Source organism: Catharus ustulatus, chromosome 17 (assembly GCF_009819885.2).
Source record: "Catharus ustulatus isolate bCatUst1 chromosome 17, bCatUst1.pri.v2, whole genome shotgun sequence".
In the NCBI taxonomy this organism is placed as follows: Eukaryota; Metazoa; Chordata; class Aves; order Passeriformes; family Turdidae; genus Catharus; species Catharus ustulatus.
This window is the reverse complement of record NC_046237.1, coordinates 9,498,194-9,515,997: the sequence shown is the minus strand read 5'-3', so window position 1 is coordinate 9,515,997 and position 17,804 is coordinate 9,498,194. Positions and strand designations below refer to the sequence as shown.

Sequence of the window (17,804 nt, the reverse complement as noted above, 5' to 3'; positions counted from 1 at the left end):
CACTGCAAAGACAAGCAGGAAATACCACAAAGAAGAAATGTAGAAAGGACTGAAAAAAGGTCAAGGATTATTTGGATTTGGAGAAAGACTTCTTGCCTGAGCATTGTCCCTACTTAGAACAGCATCCTGACAAAATTGCCATGTCCACTTGTATCAATTTTAGCTTTGAAACACACTTGCATACGGTATGCTTTGGGAAAATCTTCCCTTTTTTAATAAATAGCTTCCCTTTTTTTGTCATTTCCCAGATGCAAGGAGTGGGGCAGTGTGGTGCTGGTGGAAGGTGGGCAGCCACAGTGGGCTGATGGCACCACCTGCTTGTGGCTCCCAGACTGGGGCACTCCTGACCTGGCCTCGAGGGTTTGGTGCCTTGGGGTGAAATAAAGAGAGAAGGGGCAGGAGCTGCCTAAAACTGCACATTTCACCTGCCTAAGTGTACTTGGAGTGAGTAGTGCCCTTTCTGCTGGGGAGAGAAGAAAAAGAATAAAATTTACAGTAACAAGTGACATTTCCCCTTTGCCTGCAAACCCCATCAGCGAGGACTGGAGCCTGTGAGGTGTGTGGGCAGCAGCACCAGCACATTCACTGTACTGGTAATACTGGGAAGAATTTAATCTGTCTGTTAATCCTTTCTGATAAGATTCCTCCTGACATTTTCAAGAATTATTTCTTCCTACTCAGTGGGGTTTTTTCGTCCTGAACGTTCAGAGTTTGGGAGGTAAGAAGGTGAAAGGGCAGAATTTACTGCTTTCCTGAGCTCTGGCATTATCCCTTAGTCACTCACCAGGGGCAGGGAAGCTCCATTTAAGAGTCATTTTCTCTTAAGATTATTATTCCAGAATTTCTGTGTATATGCATCTCTGGCTTCTGCCACTCATTCAGCACTGTTCTACAGTTGTCTGTAATGTCTTCTGCACTAAAAACCATGAAAGATTTCTAATCCAATTGCTAAAAATCTTTGAGATTGTTATCATTAATATCCACTTAATTCAAATACTTAATAACAGCCTAGGAAATCCTTTTATTACAAATGTCATACTTTACTTCCTCAGTAGATAAGTAACATATAAGGTTTTCCCCAAAGTATTTAGGCTCTCTGGTAATAAAGGTCTGCAGAAAAACCAACCTGGCACTTCTGATAGTTCAGGGTTAGGAAAAGGGCAAAACAAATTAGATTCTTTAAATACCACAAATGAGCAAAACAGAGCCCAAGCCGTTTCCCTTTTTTATGTCATCTTATCGAGACATCTCCAGTTCAGAGCTGGAAACTGGACAGGATGTTAAAAATAAAATCCCTGTCAAGAGCAAAGCCAGAAGCACCTCTTAATAGTTGCTGCCAGAGTATGTCAAGGGAGCAGATGAAAACCTTGTGGATAAATAGAAACCCACCAGGACTGAAAGGCCACATAATTGGTGGTGGAATTAAAACACTCACAGGGACTTAGGGGGTGAGTACGTTAAGCCTGAGGTGTAAAGGTCTGCCATGGGCACCCAGCCAGGATGAGAAGACACAGCCTTAAGCTGCACCAGAGAAGGTTTAGGTTGCCATTAGGAGGAATTTCTCCACAGAAGGGGTGATTAGACATTGGAAAGGGCTGCCCAGGGATGTGGTGGGGACACCATCCCTGGAGGTGTTTCAGTAAAGACACTTGGTGCTCTGGTTTGGTTGACAAGGTGGTGTTGGGACACAGGCTGGACTCAGTGACCTCAGGGATCTTTTCCAAAGTTATTGATTCAGGGATTTCTGACCAGAGGTTCCCACAGCCGGGGTGGGGCACAGCACGTGAGGCCGACTGGCTCAAGGGGGGTTTTGGAGGAACACGGCACTGGAGCCCCCACTGCCCCTGGTCCCCCAGGCCCTGGACTGCCCTTAGGCTGCCCTGGGGAACGCAGGGACATGGGGGGTGGGGGGGGGGGGGGCAGGGACAGTTGGGATGGTTGCTATGGATGGTTGCCAGGGGTCGTTATTAGGAACAGTTGCCAGGGATGGTTGCTAGGGATGGTTGACAGGGATGGTTGTCAGGACAGTTGCCGGTATGGTTGCCATGGATGTTCCCAGGGATGGCTGCGGGAGCGGGCGGTGGCTTTGATGGTTACTGGGAATGGTCCCCAGGGATGGTGCGGAGCGGTGTGTGTCCAGCATGGTTCCATACATGGTGCTATGGATGTTCCCGGTGCCGGTGCGGAGCGGGCGGGGCTCGGGCCGGGATGGTTCCATAGCCGGTTCCCATGGCTGTTCCCGGGCCGGGATGGTTCCATAGCCGGTTCCCATGGCTGTTCCCGGGCCGGGATGGTTCCATAGCCGGTTCCCATGGCTGTTCCCGGTGCCGGCCCGGAGCGGGCGGGGCTCGTCCCGGCAGGAAGCGCTCGGCCGGGCGGGAAGCGGTTCCGGGGCGGCGCGGCCGGGAGCGGAGAGCGGGCGGTGAGCGGGGCCGGGCCGGGCTCTGCGGGCAAGGGGCGCTCCCGGGAGCAGCGCTGGCTCCGGCACCGCCCGGGAGAGCCGGGGGGGCTCGCTGGTCCTGCCGGGGCCGGGCGGCACCGCGGGGCTGGCCCGGGAGGGAGGGATGGAGGGATGGATGGAGGGATGGATGGAGGGATGGATGGAGGACGGCGGTGCCCCCACCCTGGGGCTGCACGGCTGCTGCTGCCACAGCCCCGCACGGCTGGCCGGTCCCTTGTCCCAGCGCTGGGCTCCTGGGCCGTGCATTCAGCGCTGCGGATGGGAATAGCCTGTAGGAATTGCCCAAGCTCCATCCCGACACCTGCTAAGCCATTTCAAAATTCCAACTTGAGCTTTTTTTTGCTTGCTCCTTGCACGGAATCTTTAATTGTACTTTATTTCCACGCTAAGGAGAAGCTAATATATATTACTTGAGGCATTCCCATGGCTTTGTTCTAAGCTAATTATTTAGTGCCAGGTGTTGAAGATGTCAGCTGGGAAACACAGTGTAGCAAGAAGAAAGGTTTGAGTCTCTCCTGGCTGATGCATGGCCCTGATCCTGGAAATAGGTCGATTATTTATTATTATTTACCTCATTCACTGGGTATCAGACCTCATGAATAAGCTGGAGGGTTCAAAGGCAGCTGCTATCAGGGTCTGACATAGGATTATTGATCTGCAAATGCAGTTTGAGAAGAACTGCTTTAAGTGTGGCCATGGTGAGGTAGTCTGAGGAGAAAAGCAGCTGACAACCTGTGGTGAAGAAGAGATATTATCCAAGGAATAAGAGGTGAAACTGAGCTCCTTGGGAGCAGGGAGGAAGGCTCCATCACCCAGGGACCTGTTGGCTTAGGTGCAAGGCAGAGGCTGTGGCCATTGTGTGAACTACTGGAGTTTTTTAAAACTTGCTCAGAGTTTGGCTCCACTGATGGCAGGAAAACCAATGGTCCAAGTGTGGGTTGCCTGAGCAAGCAAGGACAGTGCTGTAATTAGTTAGAGCACAGTGCCAGTTCTTCTCTGAGCTTATTTCATGGGATACTGCTTCAAATGGTGCTGGAGCTGCTGCCAGGCTGCAGGAGGGCTCTTGGTGCTGGTCATGTCACCTGGATTTGTTAGAGATGTACTAATGCCCTCAGGGGAGGTGAGCTAGAAAAGGGGAAAGGAGGGGAGAGTTGTAGAACATGAGGACAGAGGTTTTTTGGGTTCATTGCATCTGTTGGCTTTTCTTGTTCATCTCTGTGTTGTGTTTCAGGTGTGTGAATCGGGATTATCAGTAGGAGTTTGTCCTGAGAAAACTCCAGGTGAGAAATGAAGGAACATCCTTTCCTGCTGTGTTTGAGGACAGGGCAGGCAACAATAATGTTTTCAAAAGATATCCAAGTGAGATAAATGCAACTCAGAGGTGATTCTGTTTCTAGTGTGTTGGGAGAGGGGGTGATTTAAAAGGCAAAAGCCATTGGGATGAGCCACGTGCATGCAGGCTTTGCTCACAGCATTGGGCAGCCTTTGGGACTGGCTGAGCCTGGGTGGGTCACTGTCCTTACTTCATGTGCATATCCCACACAGCCCTTGCTGGCTGAGTTTGAATCAGAATTTGAAACATTTTCTTTCACTGAAGTACAGAGCTGGACAGGACCTCAAGAGGTCATCTATTCTTATCTCCTGGTTCAAAGGCAGAATTATATATACTCACACCCCATCCTGGGCCAGTGCTTATCTGATCTGCTCTTCTGAATCACCAGTAGCAGGGAATCCACAGTCTCTCTATTCTAGTGGCTGGCAGTCTGTGCAGTTGGAAATGTTTTCCTGTCTTAAAATTCAGAATAACATTGTGTACTTCAGCTGAAAGAAAACTAAATAATTATTTGTTGTAATTTATATACCTCTCCTTCTAGTATGCCACCAAGTGATGGTTGCCTCTTGCGCAATGGCATCGAGTTGATTCTCAGATTTATCAACTATAGCTTTGCTGGAATTATACACCACAGTTACCATCCTTCTAGGCTGGGTCACAATCTGCAGATTGTAACAATCTCCTCCCAGCCTGAGAAATGCAGAACCTTCTTCAGAGATAATTTCAGCGTACAAACTCATTGACACCCAAGCTTTAGTGGTGCAGAGAGTTGTGACTATCAGTGAGCAGTGCTGATCCAGGGAATGCACTCTGGGATCATCCAGGTCAGGAAAACCGAGTGGGGCAGTAATCACAGCTGAGTGTGATGGCATCTCACACTAATTGGATTTCCCTTTGGGGACTTCCTGAGGCATACTCTAGCAGTTCTGGCAGTAGAGTTCTCCCTCGTTGTAAAAAGCCATTACTCATTCATACAACAAATTGACAATTCCATTAGCAGAAGATAAAGGGAGGAAGGAAGGATGGCCTCATGGCTGAGAGGCTTTGGACCCAGGAGGTCAATATTTAATTCTGCCACAAACTACCTGTATGACTGTTTTAAGTTATATGGGGCTTAGTGTAACTAGCCACTAAAGCCACACTTAAATTTATCCACATAACTTGTTCTCTGCCTCTGTATGGTTTAAATAGCTGGGTTTGTACAGCATCTAAAACAAGGCTGTGACCACATAGACAATATAAGTAAAAATAAATAGTAATCATCTTGCATGTGCTCAACTTCAGGAAGAAATGTATTCTTGTTAAACTTTTCCCTTATTGTTTCATGAACATATTTTTTTTGTCTGCTCCTCACCCACAAATGGCCTAATACCAAGAGTTGAGGGCTGTTTTTGTAGGCAAGTAGACAAAAGACAAACACCCAAATTAAACACAGCTTTCCTTTTCCTTTTTGTTATTGCTCCAGTAGATCAAGAGTATCTTGGGAGTCTGTCATTTTTGGATAACACAGAGTAAATGCCAGAAAGCATGATGCAAAAAATTGCTCTGTATTCTCCCTCTTGCAGTAACCAGTCTTCTTGAGAGCAGCAGAGGAGAAGGGTGCACTGACAATGGCTGCAGAGTTGGATTTCTCCCCACCTGAAATCCCTGAGCCCACGTTCCTGGAGAATGTGCTGCGCTACGGGCTCTTCTTTGGAGCCATTTTCCAGCTCATCTGTGTGCTTGCCATAATCCTGCCCGTGTCCAAGTCCCACAAGGCAGTAAGTAGAGCTTTCTAATGTTGATATAAATGGGCAGAGTCACAGAAAACAGGATGGGAGGGAATGTTGAGTAGCTAATGGAGACACAGCTGCCCCTGGGATTGATGATAGTTTCATTGTTCATTCTCCTTCCTTCCCTCTGGCTTTCCTACCTCCAGCTTCTGTCTTGTGATTTACCACCAGATAGGAAAATCAGGAATAAATATCTGAGCCAGAGTCTCTCTTAATATCAGTGAAAAAAGTGACCTGAAGCATTGAGAAGGTGCTAAATGCATGTGCAGTTCCTGGCTGCAAAGGAAGGCTTTGTCCCTACACAAATTGTCATCCTGCTGCTGATTTCCTTCTTTAATTTCCAGGCAGGGCATCCCCTTTGCAGGATTTGCCTTTCAGGAAATTACTCTGGGCTTGAGTTTGTGTGTGATTTTTGGAAGCAAGATGCAGGTGAAATTCCTGGTATATCCTAAAGGTGAGGAAAGCAGTTTTCAGGACTGACATCCCATCCAGAGCAAGGGTGCTTTGATGCAATTGGCACAGGAGGTGAAAGGGAGAGGTTGAGGTGAGCTGTTCCTGTAGACTGAGGGATGTTCTCCACCTTGCCTGGCTTTTTTCATTAAAGAGAAAAATGTCTTTGGTGCTGGGGAAGGTATTTCACTGCTGCAAGGTGATCAGGCTGCAAGTTTGGTGCTTTGATACAGATGTTGTCTGAAGGCATATGGTATATTTTTAGTAACAACTCAGCATGGGGAGTTTTGTTTTCAGATTCCTTATTTCCATGTTTGCTCCCTCCTGTGCAGAGGAAGCATGGAAATTTTCAACCTGTTGGGGGAAGGGAATGCCTCAGGATGAGGTACAGAGTGAAGGATAAAGTTCATGAGCCAATTTTTCCACCTGTAACTGCTGGGGTGATGTGATGCTGTCCTGCCATGGGCCATGCTCCCTCCTGCTTGTCCTGCCACAGGAGCTGCAGCTCCCAGCAGGGAGATGAGCAGGCAGTTGCTGGCTGCCATGCAGTGGCATTGCAAGTCTTAGAATCATTCAGGTTGGAAAAGACCTCCAAGATCATTGATCCAACTGTTACTCTGCAGCCACCAGTGCCCGTTTGTCAGAGTCCATCATTTCCCCAGAAAAATTTGGAGAAATACCAAGTAACCCCATTCTTGAAAGTTCAAAAGAGTGAGAGCTTTGATCTGGAGTGGGAAACTGGAGAGCAGACCCCTGTTAAAATGATAAGGCTCAAGAAACTTTTACTACTTACATTTGTAGTTTGCCTTGATGTTTGCATACTCTATTTTTTATTTTCTCCATGTGTAAACTGTCCTCTTGATGTGCTGTCCATATGACTTGTTTACAAGTCCATGAACACCATAGATTACCCTTCCAGATCTTGATAATGATGCTTGAATCTGGGTAGGATATTGGGGAACTTTTCTGTCTTGGAGCCTCAAACTTTGAAGTGTACCTTAGTTTGGACATTAGAAGGCAGCAGTGTTCACGTTATGGCAGCAGCATTCTGCATCCCTGAGTAATAATCATCTCCCTGGAGCCTGCCAGCTCCCTGTGCACTGATCACAGCCTTTGGAAAGCCAGCCAAGTCTCCTTCCTTGGAAAGCCACACAGATGTGAGATGAAATAGCCCAGTAACTTGAGAGACGTTTGAAGCAAGCTCTTTGATTAAAAGGACACTCAGATGCTGCCTCCCCCTCCATTATCTGGAGTTCTGCCTTGGAAGCTTGGAACTCACACGTCTTGCTCAGCCATTTTTTGTGTGTCCTTTTCCAGTTGGCACACTCAGGCTGAGAGAACCCAAGATGCTAAAGCAATATTTATACTCAAATGCATTTAATGAAAGGAGGCAATCTGCATGTGTGTGCTTTCTCAGAGGAGACTGGCGCTGTTCCCTTGTGTTTTCACAAGATAACTAGATTTTATTTCCCATGGCTGCAATATTACCGCTCATCTTCTCTGAAGGAAACAAGCATCACATCTCAGTATTTTGTTAGTCCAGGTGGAGAAAGCTTTGCCTGCAATTCCCTCCTTGGATTTTGGGCTTGGTTTAGAGGCTCTGAGCTTTATAATCTTACTGCTGCTTTGGGGAATATTTTTTGTCTTGCACATGATAGTGATTAATGTTTGGCAGAAATGCCTGCTGACTGTTTCCATGCACCCTGGTGATTATATGTTATCTTTTCCTAATTCAAATAGTTTTCATTTAGTGTTGATTTTCTTCTTGCCTTCAAAGCTTTTCTTCTCCAAAGCCTGTTTTAGATACTTCAGCTTTTAATGGCATCTCTGGTAACAAGCTGTTTCTGTGCAGAAACTCACACTCGTCAAAAGGCACATGCAGAAGGAGCAGAGGTGCTGCTGCTCAAGTCTCATTAAATGTGGCCTCAGTTTGACATCAGTGTGTTCCAACAGAGATGCCCAGCACTTGTTTCCTCTAGCTTGTACTCAAATCCCTAAAGCAACCTGTTAGCAAATGGTAAAAAGAAGTTGCTGACTGTTTCTTGCTTGATTCTTGTAGGACTCGGACAGTTTTGAGCCTAAGAATTCAGAGACAGTGAAGAAGCCAAAGGCAACTGCTCCACAGATAAGCAAGAAACCTAAGAAGGAAACCAAAAAGAAACGATAGAGGTGTGACTGATGAGCCTCCAAAGACCAAATAACCACCTATAATTGTGCTTCCTCAGAGACAACATCAAAGGCAACTAACTCTGTTAATGGTTTTCTGGCATTGCCATCTTTTACTTTTCAGGGGCAAGGGAGAAGAAACTTAGAAGAGTGGAAGGGTTGGGGTTCTGCCATAGATTTCTTACAAGCAAAGAGAACTTCACATATCCAGGACTTCATTTGACTTGATTAATGTGTCAGTCACCATTAAAGTGACTTCTTCCAGTTCTGGTGGGTAGAGAAGGCTGTTGTCCTGGCTCCTCCATCCTGGCTGGCATTTGAAGTAAAGTCCCTGTGGAAAGTGGAGCATGGGTTTGCTGCTTTGGATACCGGTTTGTGTTGTGTTTTTTGAAGGCAGAGGGATCAAATGGATCAAGAATCCCACACTACACAGCTTTGTATTCATCTCTGTTGTCATCTAGTCTGAAATACATGGCTGCATTTTATGGCTTAATCATAATGCCTTTGTCATATTCTTTAATTCTTTAGGTAATAACTCACCAGATTCCAGACTACTGGAGATGAAAGCTTTCATGTCCCCAGCGTCGCTGCCTCTTGTTCCCCACCCATGCACTCTTCCTTTCCTTTCCCACCTTTGAAAGCAGCTGCATTTCAGGGAACTGAGGCTGTGGTGGGGATTGCAATGACTACAAGAATCAGGAAACAATTTGACTCTGAAAGGTGCAGAATTTAAAGCCTGTGCTGGTGGAGTTGTTTTTGGGAACTTGGGAAGAGCAGGCACTGTGTGCTGGAGAAGAGCTGCTGAGGTGGGAGTGTGGGGCTGGTGCTCTGGGGGTGTATCAGCCAGCACAGCCTCGCTGTGCCATGGATAAACCCTGCTGCCAGCTGGCTGATCCCTGACCATGGGCCCTCTTTCAACACAGCTGGGGATCATTGCACTTGCAAATTCCCTCCCAGCCTTCCCTGCCACAGTCTGCTCCATCTCCTCTGGCTGAGTTCCTCCTGAGGGCGAATCGTTCTCAGCCTGAGGAGATGTGGGATTTAAGATGCAAGGGGTGGCTGTGTAGCATGCCTGTATGGCAGGAGACACAGACACTGTGTTCCTCCAGGCTCTGGCTCTCCAAGCCCAGGGACAATCCAGGACTGGATTTAAATATGGCTAGACAGGACTGGAAGGAGATAGGTGGTGACGTAGCCACAGAGTCTCTGGAGCAGCTCGAGCTTCCTGCTGCCAGCTCACATCTTGGTTTGTTTGATCAGGAGTGAGTCAATGGGAGGAGAACCTGCTCTCTGAGGCGCACCCAGGGTTCAGAGCAGCTTTGAAGGAAGGGTTCTCCCTGGCAGGGCTGCAAGTCTGTGATCCTCTTTGCATACCCAGACTCCCATCCTCGAGTCACCAGTGCCTGGTGAGCCCAGGTGTGTGTTCTGTAGCAGCAGGTGAACAGCACGTTTACAGAAACCATCAGTGCTGACAACTGCCACGTCCTCTGCTCATCTTGCTTTTGGTGGGGGTGACAGATGGAGTCCAGTACCAGTGTGACCCTGACTTCCCTGCTCCAGGCTCTCTGGTGCTCTTAGCCAGAATGCTGGCACCAAGTTGCACTTAAAATCCAGCTCAGAGTTCTGCTTTAAATTCTTCTTTTTAAATTTTCTTTTTTTTTTGAGCTACATGAAGGCAATATCAGAAGGACAGAACAAAGCATAGGAGACACAAGCACTCTAAAGTTGCTCTAAGTTCTCAGTACAAAGGAGTATTACAAGAAGTTCCCACATAAATAACAAAGAACAGTATTGTGCCATCAGTTTCCATGATGGACCTATGCTCTGTCTCTGATCTGCAGGGCAAAGAAAAGCCCTGAGTAGGTACTACAGATCACTGTTTCCATTTCAATACATGAGAATGGTTTTATGTAAATTCCAGCTTTCTGCAGGTTACCTAAAGCAGGGGGTTAATGCTTTAATGAAATCACAGGACACACGTTATCCAAAATGCAGAGTCACTTCTGCAGCTCAGAACCAGTTAGCAGTGTGTGGCTGTTACCTGAAATAGCAGCTACTACATCAGTGTCCACATCCAGCTATTTGCAGGCTGGCTCACTCATTGCTCAGTAGAAATTATGGATGTTGGGGTTTGGTTTTGTTGGGGGGAAGAGGGATGAAGATAAATTCCCCAGTCTGTTCCTGAGAGCTTTATATCTGTTTGAATGCTCTTGTTTGCTGAACTTAGAGTATGTAGAGATTACCAATAACCATGTATTTTAGTTTATCTTGAAATGTGTAATAAATGCCATCAGAACCTTTGTTTAAAAGAAATCTGTGTGTAAAGTTGTGCTGCCTGTTCCCTCACATTCACTGTGAAAGCTGCCAAAACTCCCAGACTATAGGAACACAGGGACATAAATAACCTATTCATTAAAATGATCCATTAAGGGAAATCCTTTCAGATCCTTTAATCTGTGAGAAATTGGTTAGCTAATACTGTCAGGCATGTGTGCATCTGTATTTGTGTTTGACTTGGAAGTAGCAAACGATCTCCCAACCCTGCCTCACCTTCCTGGAAGGAAGGAGAAAACAAGCCAATGATTAAATCAATTTGCCCCCCATGAGAGGTTTTTGGCTCTAAGAGCCCCCAGGAAGGCAGCCCTAATAAAGGCATCATTTGTTAATAATGCAAGCAAGGGATTAGATGAGGATTCAGTAGGCTGGTAAAAGGGATTTCCAGGAGCCCAGGTTTGTAAGGCTGGAGCATGGGTCTATCTGGTTGCACTTGTAGGCCAATGTGGTAGCCAAGCTCTGGCAAGTGTCTGCTGGTTCTCTCACCAGAAAACCAAAACAGAAAAGGACTAGTGTGGCGACTCCTTTAATTCCCAAGCACTTTTCTCCAGGCTGTTTTGTAATTAACATCCCAAAGGGAGCTGAAGACCTCATTAAGTCAATTTTATTGAAGGGGAGATTTTCAAAGGTCTGTCTCCAGGTACCTGCCAGTAGGCAGCACCTCTGCAGCCACACCTTGCTCTGCCACCCAAAGCCAGGAGCTGGCAGAGGGCTGGATGTCACAGAGTTCCTGTCCCTCAGCAGGACGTGCCTCAGCTCTGAAAAAATGGAGTTGGGAGTTCTTTACCCTGTTTTTGATGACATCCAAGCAGCTCTGCCTCTCTGGCCGCGCTCCCCTCAAGAGCTGTGGCCATGGCTGTCCCCTGGAGCTGTCCCAGGCTCACAATGCATCCTTGTGCTCCCCCAGTGCCAGCAGCACAATCCCTTGAGACGGGCTGATCAGTAGCTCGTGACTGGAGTTCCAGTTCACACAGTTCAATTAAATCCCTGTTAATCTTGTTCAGACCTAATTTACTTTCATTCTCATACACATGCCTCTCTCTGCTTCAGAGAGATTCTGCTGAGGTTCCCTGCCCACAGGACTGGAGAGCCCGAGGCCCATCAGGCACTGATGTTTGCAGAGCAGCCCCTTGTCGAGTCAATAAGCTCAGATTATTTCCCAGCCTGTCATGAAGAGTGAAAATACTCCTTCAGTCCTGGGTTTGGGGAGGTTCAGGCTATCTGGCAATGCTTGAGGAGATGATAAGGAAGCTGTAGGGAGGGAGGACCTGCTCAGTGTCTGCCAGGGCACTGCTCAGCCATTCCCCTGTGTGTGAGTGTGGATGTGTGTGTGTGTTAATTTTTGGACAGCTAGGAGCTGGGGTGCTGGACTTCTCTCCTGGGAGCATCTCTTCCACACTGATACTTCTTTCAGGCAGAAGTTGTGTTGTTCACAGCCTGTGGCCTGCAGGGATTGAGATGACTATTGATTTAGCTGTTTGTTTATTAATCTCATGAGGCACCAGAGACTGACTGCAGTGAGAAAATGGGATGATGAATGGAGAGTGTTGCAGTACAGAGCACTGCTGTGTGTTTGATGATCAGCTTGATTGCTGGCCTTGGCACTGGGAAGGGACCTGACCCTCCTCTTCCTCATGCAGCCAGAGGGGTGATTTGTTTGGGAAGCATTCCCTTTCTCCCTGGCCACAGAGGTGGGCTGCAATCAGTGTTTGCATTCCTCCACCAGCTGTCAGTCACTGCAGGTCCAAGGCCCAGCTCTTCTCTGGCAGTTTTGAGCAGTGGCTTGTGGGGGTGTTTTCTGGCTTTTGGTACCCAGGCCACTGTGCAGTAGCTGCTCCAAATGTCTCTTGCTGGGACTGGTAATTGCAGGGCAATGAAATCGGCTTCCTGCCTCTCCCTTGAAATTCAACTGATTTTCCCATTTCATGATGCTTCTTCCCAATTTGTGGCTTTTCTGTCCCCATAAATCACTCCCACGACCCCTCTTGGTGCTTCCAGCCTGTAGATTCACGTCCACTGCAGTTGTTCTGTCCCTGCAGACACATCTTACCTGCCAGTGACAGTGGGCATTACCTGTTGTTATCAAGGACTGATGCAAAGGAGGAACAGGTGCAGGAGAATCGAGGATGGAAAAAGGTGTCCCTTTGTGATTTTTGGTGATGATTTTTTCAGCCAGCAGCTCTAACAGCTGGGGAAGGGATTTTCCCTGCCTTGGGAGCCCTGGGTACACCTGGAGAGCTGTGCCAAGCACATCAGCCCTCAAAGCCATGAGGAGCCAAACTCATCACACCCCACACTTCTGAGCTCGTGGTGAGTGAGTGCTGCACTGCTGCCTGTGCTGCACACCACCTGCTCAGATCCTGCTCCTCACCAGCACACACAGGATTTGTCTTGTGCAATCCCAAACCTCTTGCAGTGCCCACTTCCCTCCTCACAGCTTCCCTGGGTTCATTAACTGCCTGGAGGCCCCAGTGTGGCTTTGATGCTCCTTGTACTCTGCTTGCCATCCCTGGGAAACCACAGTCCAGGTGAGGACTCAGTGATGCAGAGCAGGGGGTTGGAGCACTGAGGCTGATGAGCTCCTCCATGGTTTCAGTCCAGATAAACCTGCTTTGGGTCACATCTGCTCTGCTTTTTAAAAAAATCTGTGGCTTGGTTAATGTTTCTCATTGTGAGAGGAGCTCAGCTCCCAAATGGGGGAGCTGTGGGTGGAAGGGTTGAAGGGCTCTCACTTCTCTCTCCAGTTCCAGAAAAGGAGCTGTGTCTTTAGCACCATGCTCTACTGGAAGTCCTATTTGCACAGCATTCCTTTTGTGTGAAGCCTGCACTCGGGACATCTCCATGTTTCTGCCAGAGGCTGTCCCAGCCTCTGAGCTGCCATCCCTGGGTCAAGTTCAGCCAGTCCCAGTGCATGGACTGGGGCCATGGAAGGCATCAGCAATGGCCTGAGACATCTCATGTCTTACCCAGGTGTTCTTGGCTTCAAGGCTTGTTCCTGCTGCCTTCCCTTTGGCTGCTGCTTCTGCAAAAGCCATCCCAAGCTTATAAATTCACCTTGCCATGAGCCAAAGTCCAGAGTACAACAGAGACCGTCAAGCTCTCGCAGGCAAAGCCGCTCCCACAGCTCCAGGAGTCAGCTCCAGACGATTCCTGCTGTTATTTGTGCTTCAGCTCTGGCTGCACAGGCAGGATCCATGCTGGAGCTGTGCTGCTGGAGTGGAGTTTGTGGGGTCACATCCCTCTGGCTCCCTGAGGAGCTTTGCCCACGGCTGGGTGAGCCCAAGGGCCGGACTGCAGCTGATGGGGAGTGTGCAGGACACACAGGGTCCTCATGGCTCTGCTTCCACAGAGCAGCTGCTGGTGATGCTGGGGTGGCTCCTTTGGTGAAGCAGGTATCCCCCAGTGTCAGGCCTGGGCAGGAGGAGCAGATTTTGAGAAAAGCTGCAAGCAGTTCTCATCCCAACCTCCCCCCTCACTGAACTCATTTTAAACTGAGCTCAGATCCAAACATCATATGGTTTAAGTTTTTCAGATTCAGACTTTGGCCTCCTTTGCCCATCCCTCGCTCGAAGGACCAAGACTGGATGATTAAGGGGAACCACCCTTGTGTCTGCTTGCTCAGGCTGCAGGCGGGCCAGCGAGCAGCTGGGAGCTGGCAGGGAGGGAACGTCCCAGCCCTGGGGCAGGGTCCCCTGCATGTGGCTACCAGAGCCCTGCACCAGCCAGCCATGCTCTGCTGCTCTGCTACCAAATCAAGCAGGGCTATAAATCTCATCTGGATGAGCTTCCCTGAGTTTTTCTGAATCGCTCTTTTCTATGGATACTAAAACTAGCCAAAAAGCAGAATTTCCATGCTGGGAGATGCCAACATCTTGTGTGTGACTTCAATGCTGAGTTGAAGCAAGAAGCAAAATGTGTCAGATTTTTGTCCAAATGAGCTACTCCAAGACACTTAATTCAGATTGTATCAAAGCATATTTTATCAGTCAGAAACCTGACAGGAAATGTTGTGCCTTTATTGACCATGCAGATAATTTCAGCCCACAGCTGTTGAACTCAGTGCCTCCTTATTAAATATTTGCATGTCACAGAGTTTCCCTGCAGCCCTTTCCCCCAGGGAATTTTGCAATGACACTTCCTGGCTGGGGCTCAGGGCCCCTTTTGCATAGCAGATTGTCACCACACTGAGGGACAGGTCCTGAGCCCTCCTGGTAATTTCTTCTCAGCTGCCCCTTTTTATCCTATAACCTGCAGGATGCTGGCAATCGCTGCTTGGCTCCTGCAGCCCTAATGCTCAGTGTGGGAGAGAATGGCCAGAATGAGCATTTCTAGCATGAAATATTGCCAAATGGCTCGTGCTGCAGGGTTATTCTGGTCAATCCCCCATAGTAAATCAGCTCCTGAGCTTGAAGCTGCAGCTCCCCTAACGTGGCTGATGGTGCTGATCATTTCCCATCTCACACTTGCTATATGCAGGGCTGTAAAGCTCAATGATTGTAAAATCTCAGGGCAAGGGCCATGGCTGCCTGTCTCTTGGTCCAGCATCTCATACACAACCATTATATTATTAATAGTAATAATTCCTGCAACTGTATTTGGAATTTTCAGTGAACAAAGTGCAGCCTCAGGAACAGAATCCAATAGACAAAACTTATTCACACGTGCCAAGGGGATGCTTAAAAATAAAGCTGGCTGGAGATGAATAGTTGTTTTGTTGTAAATCCACAGTTACTTTGGGGAGGTCAGGGCTCAGATGAAATCCTGGACCTAGCAAGCACCCTCTTACCTCACAGGAGGATTTCAGGAGCCCTGTGGAGCAGTTTGGTCTGCACACCTGGAGGGGAAGGAGCCACGTACTTACTTACTTACTCATGAGCATGACAGCATCTGCCCACAGTAACTCTCTTGTTCCTGATGAAACTTGTGTAAAGGTCAGCAAGAAAACACAGAAATACCTGAGCATGTCTTCATTTCTTTTTAAAGTATCATTTCAAGACGTCCTGTAATAACTGAGCCACTGGAAATACTCAGTGCTACTTTTGTTCAAATTGAAAGTACCTGATTTCAGTTTCTGTAACCCTCTTCCTCTCTCTGGGGTGGGTTTTATCAGTGCTATTTAAAAGTGAAGAATCATATCAAGAAAATAAGTTTCAGGTGAGAGACTGAAATACTTGGTTGGATGAAAAAAGTAGCAATTTGCATTAGACTGCTTAAAGATAAATATTTGGAGTGAGGCAGGAGGCAAAGGGAATTGGGTGGCCAGGGGCTGTCAGGCTCTGGACTTCATGTCTGAGCCAGGAGTGTCCTGAGGTGTGCTGGGTTGGTTAAATGGTCCTCAAATCACAGTCTCACCAGCACTGCATGTTTAATGTCAGCCTTGTGAGGGCACATTCCAGCATCTGAGCCCAAAAGATAAGAGTCTGGGCTTAGAGAGTGTCTGTTTGTAATTTTAGATTTGCACATTGGCATCACCTTAGAAGAAGAAGAGGTTGTGTCGTGGACTTGGTCTGGCGTGTTGAAAGGCACAGTGCTGTGGGTGTTTGCCTTCCAGCCATGGGCCGGCACCGCCAGAGATGGGAACTCCGATTGGGAGGACAGCCTGGAGAAAAGAAGTTGATTGCAAAAGAGAAAAACAAAACACAAATATTTATAAGTCATAATTGCATCTTAGATTTGGGTCTGGATCCAGTAGAGGCTGAGTCATCCTCACCAGCTCACCCCGGGCTGGAGCCAGGTCCCCACTCCCCCGGGGTGTTCTCCCCTCCGGCAGCGCTCCAGGTCTGTGGAGTGGGTGCTCCTGTGATGGGGGACAGGGCAGTGTCCCTGTGTCCTGTGTCCTGTGTCCCTGTGCAGCACAGCAGGGAGAAGGTGTGGCACTCCCCAAGCATTGGTGAGACCCCTCTTACTCCTTCATTACATCCTCATGGGTGAGCAGAGCAGCAGCCAGGACTGCCCCACATCACCGGTTTAATTCCTTTATCCCACATCGGATGAAGAACCCTTCCCTGCACATCCCCAGGCCAGCTGCACAGCAGAGAGGGTGGGCTGAGAACGAACACCCCCCAAACAAAGCAGGCTGTGGCTGGACGCTCCAGCACGGAGCAGGCAGGGCTGGCCCCTCCAGACCACACACGCCACGGGTGTCCGGGGAGCCCGGCCGGCCTCGCCCAGCCCGGGGAGGGAACCGAGAGGGAAAGCGAGTCCTGCCCGGCTGGAGGCACCTTATCAGCGTCAGCTCCTCCCAGGGAAGGGCCCCTCACAATGTGCTGGCCACGGCTGTGGATCGGCGCGTGCATGACTCCTTGTTCCTGGTGACTCATGGATTCGCTGGCCTTCGCCAGTGTCATGGGAAATATTTTTTTAATAACTCAAAAGGCGGGGGGGGGGGAGTGGGAAACAGAAAGAAAAACTCCACCATATAGTTCTTTAAAATTTGTTAACTTCCCGGATTGTTTCTGAAGTGTCAGATGTTGCTCAAAGTAAGGAGGGTTTTCGGAAAACCCCCGCGGAGTGGCCGCAGGGTTGGTGGGAGGGGTGGGCAGGGATGGCGGAGGTGGTGCTGGCTGTGGAAATACGAGGGTCACTGGAGCTGGCCAGCGGCCGATAAAAGACCTAAATGGGGGATTAAGGAGTGGACTGCTTCACCCCCTGTATTCCTGGAGGATAACGTGTCAGGGTACACTTGAATGGATCGCCAGTGGGGGAGGTGGGAGGGCTGCCAGCGCCGCTGAGCTGGTCGGGCAGCCCCGACGGGCTGGGTGCAGGCATCGGGGCAGCCGGCTGAGCGCTGAGCCCGTGTGTGCACCCCGGCACTGCTCTGTGCTGGGCATTTCCCACCTGCTGCTGCTGCTGCTGAAACGGGAGGGTGCTGAGGAGCAAGGGGAGGGACGGGTGGAACCGTTCCCGTGTGCCCACCTGGCTGAGTGGCACTCAGGGACACACACACCTGAGACACACACTCGGGGACACACACACACCCCCAGCTGCCAGCTGGGGACTGGGCGCCCCAGGAACAGCCGCAGCTCCACTCTGCCTGGTTTTGGAGGCCGACACCGGCTTCAGGGGCGGCCGGGGTCGGGGGTGTTGAGCCCTGAACGGGAGAGATGCCCCAGCGGAGCACAGATTGCGTGCCTGCGCTGGGTCCAAAGGGCTCCACAAAGCTCCCCGGGTTCCCAGGGAGGCCCAGGACGTGGTTTATCTTTGCCTGCTTTTCCATCTGAAGTTTTGCCTCCTTCTGACTTCAGGGAAGGGAGAACGCGGGTTGCAGCCCTCTGGGAAGGCGAGGTGT

At 49.1% G+C, this 17,804-nt stretch overlaps 1 protein-coding gene across 1 annotated transcript; it reads left to right on the top strand.

The window, feature by feature from the left end:
• The first annotated feature begins 3,692 nt into the window (after positions 1–3,692).
• On the top strand, positions 3,693–10,495 carry MANBAL (mannosidase beta like). The gene is made up of 3 exons (XM_033074956.1): positions 3,693–3,741; positions 5,360–5,554; positions 8,076–10,495. Exons 2-3 carry the CDS (start codon positions 5,405–5,407, stop codon positions 8,181–8,183), a joined length of 258 nt encoding a protein of 85 aa, XP_032930847.1. The 5' UTR covers positions 3,693–3,741; positions 5,360–5,404; the 3' UTR covers positions 8,184–10,495.
• Positions 10,496–17,804: the final 7,309 nt, after the last annotated feature.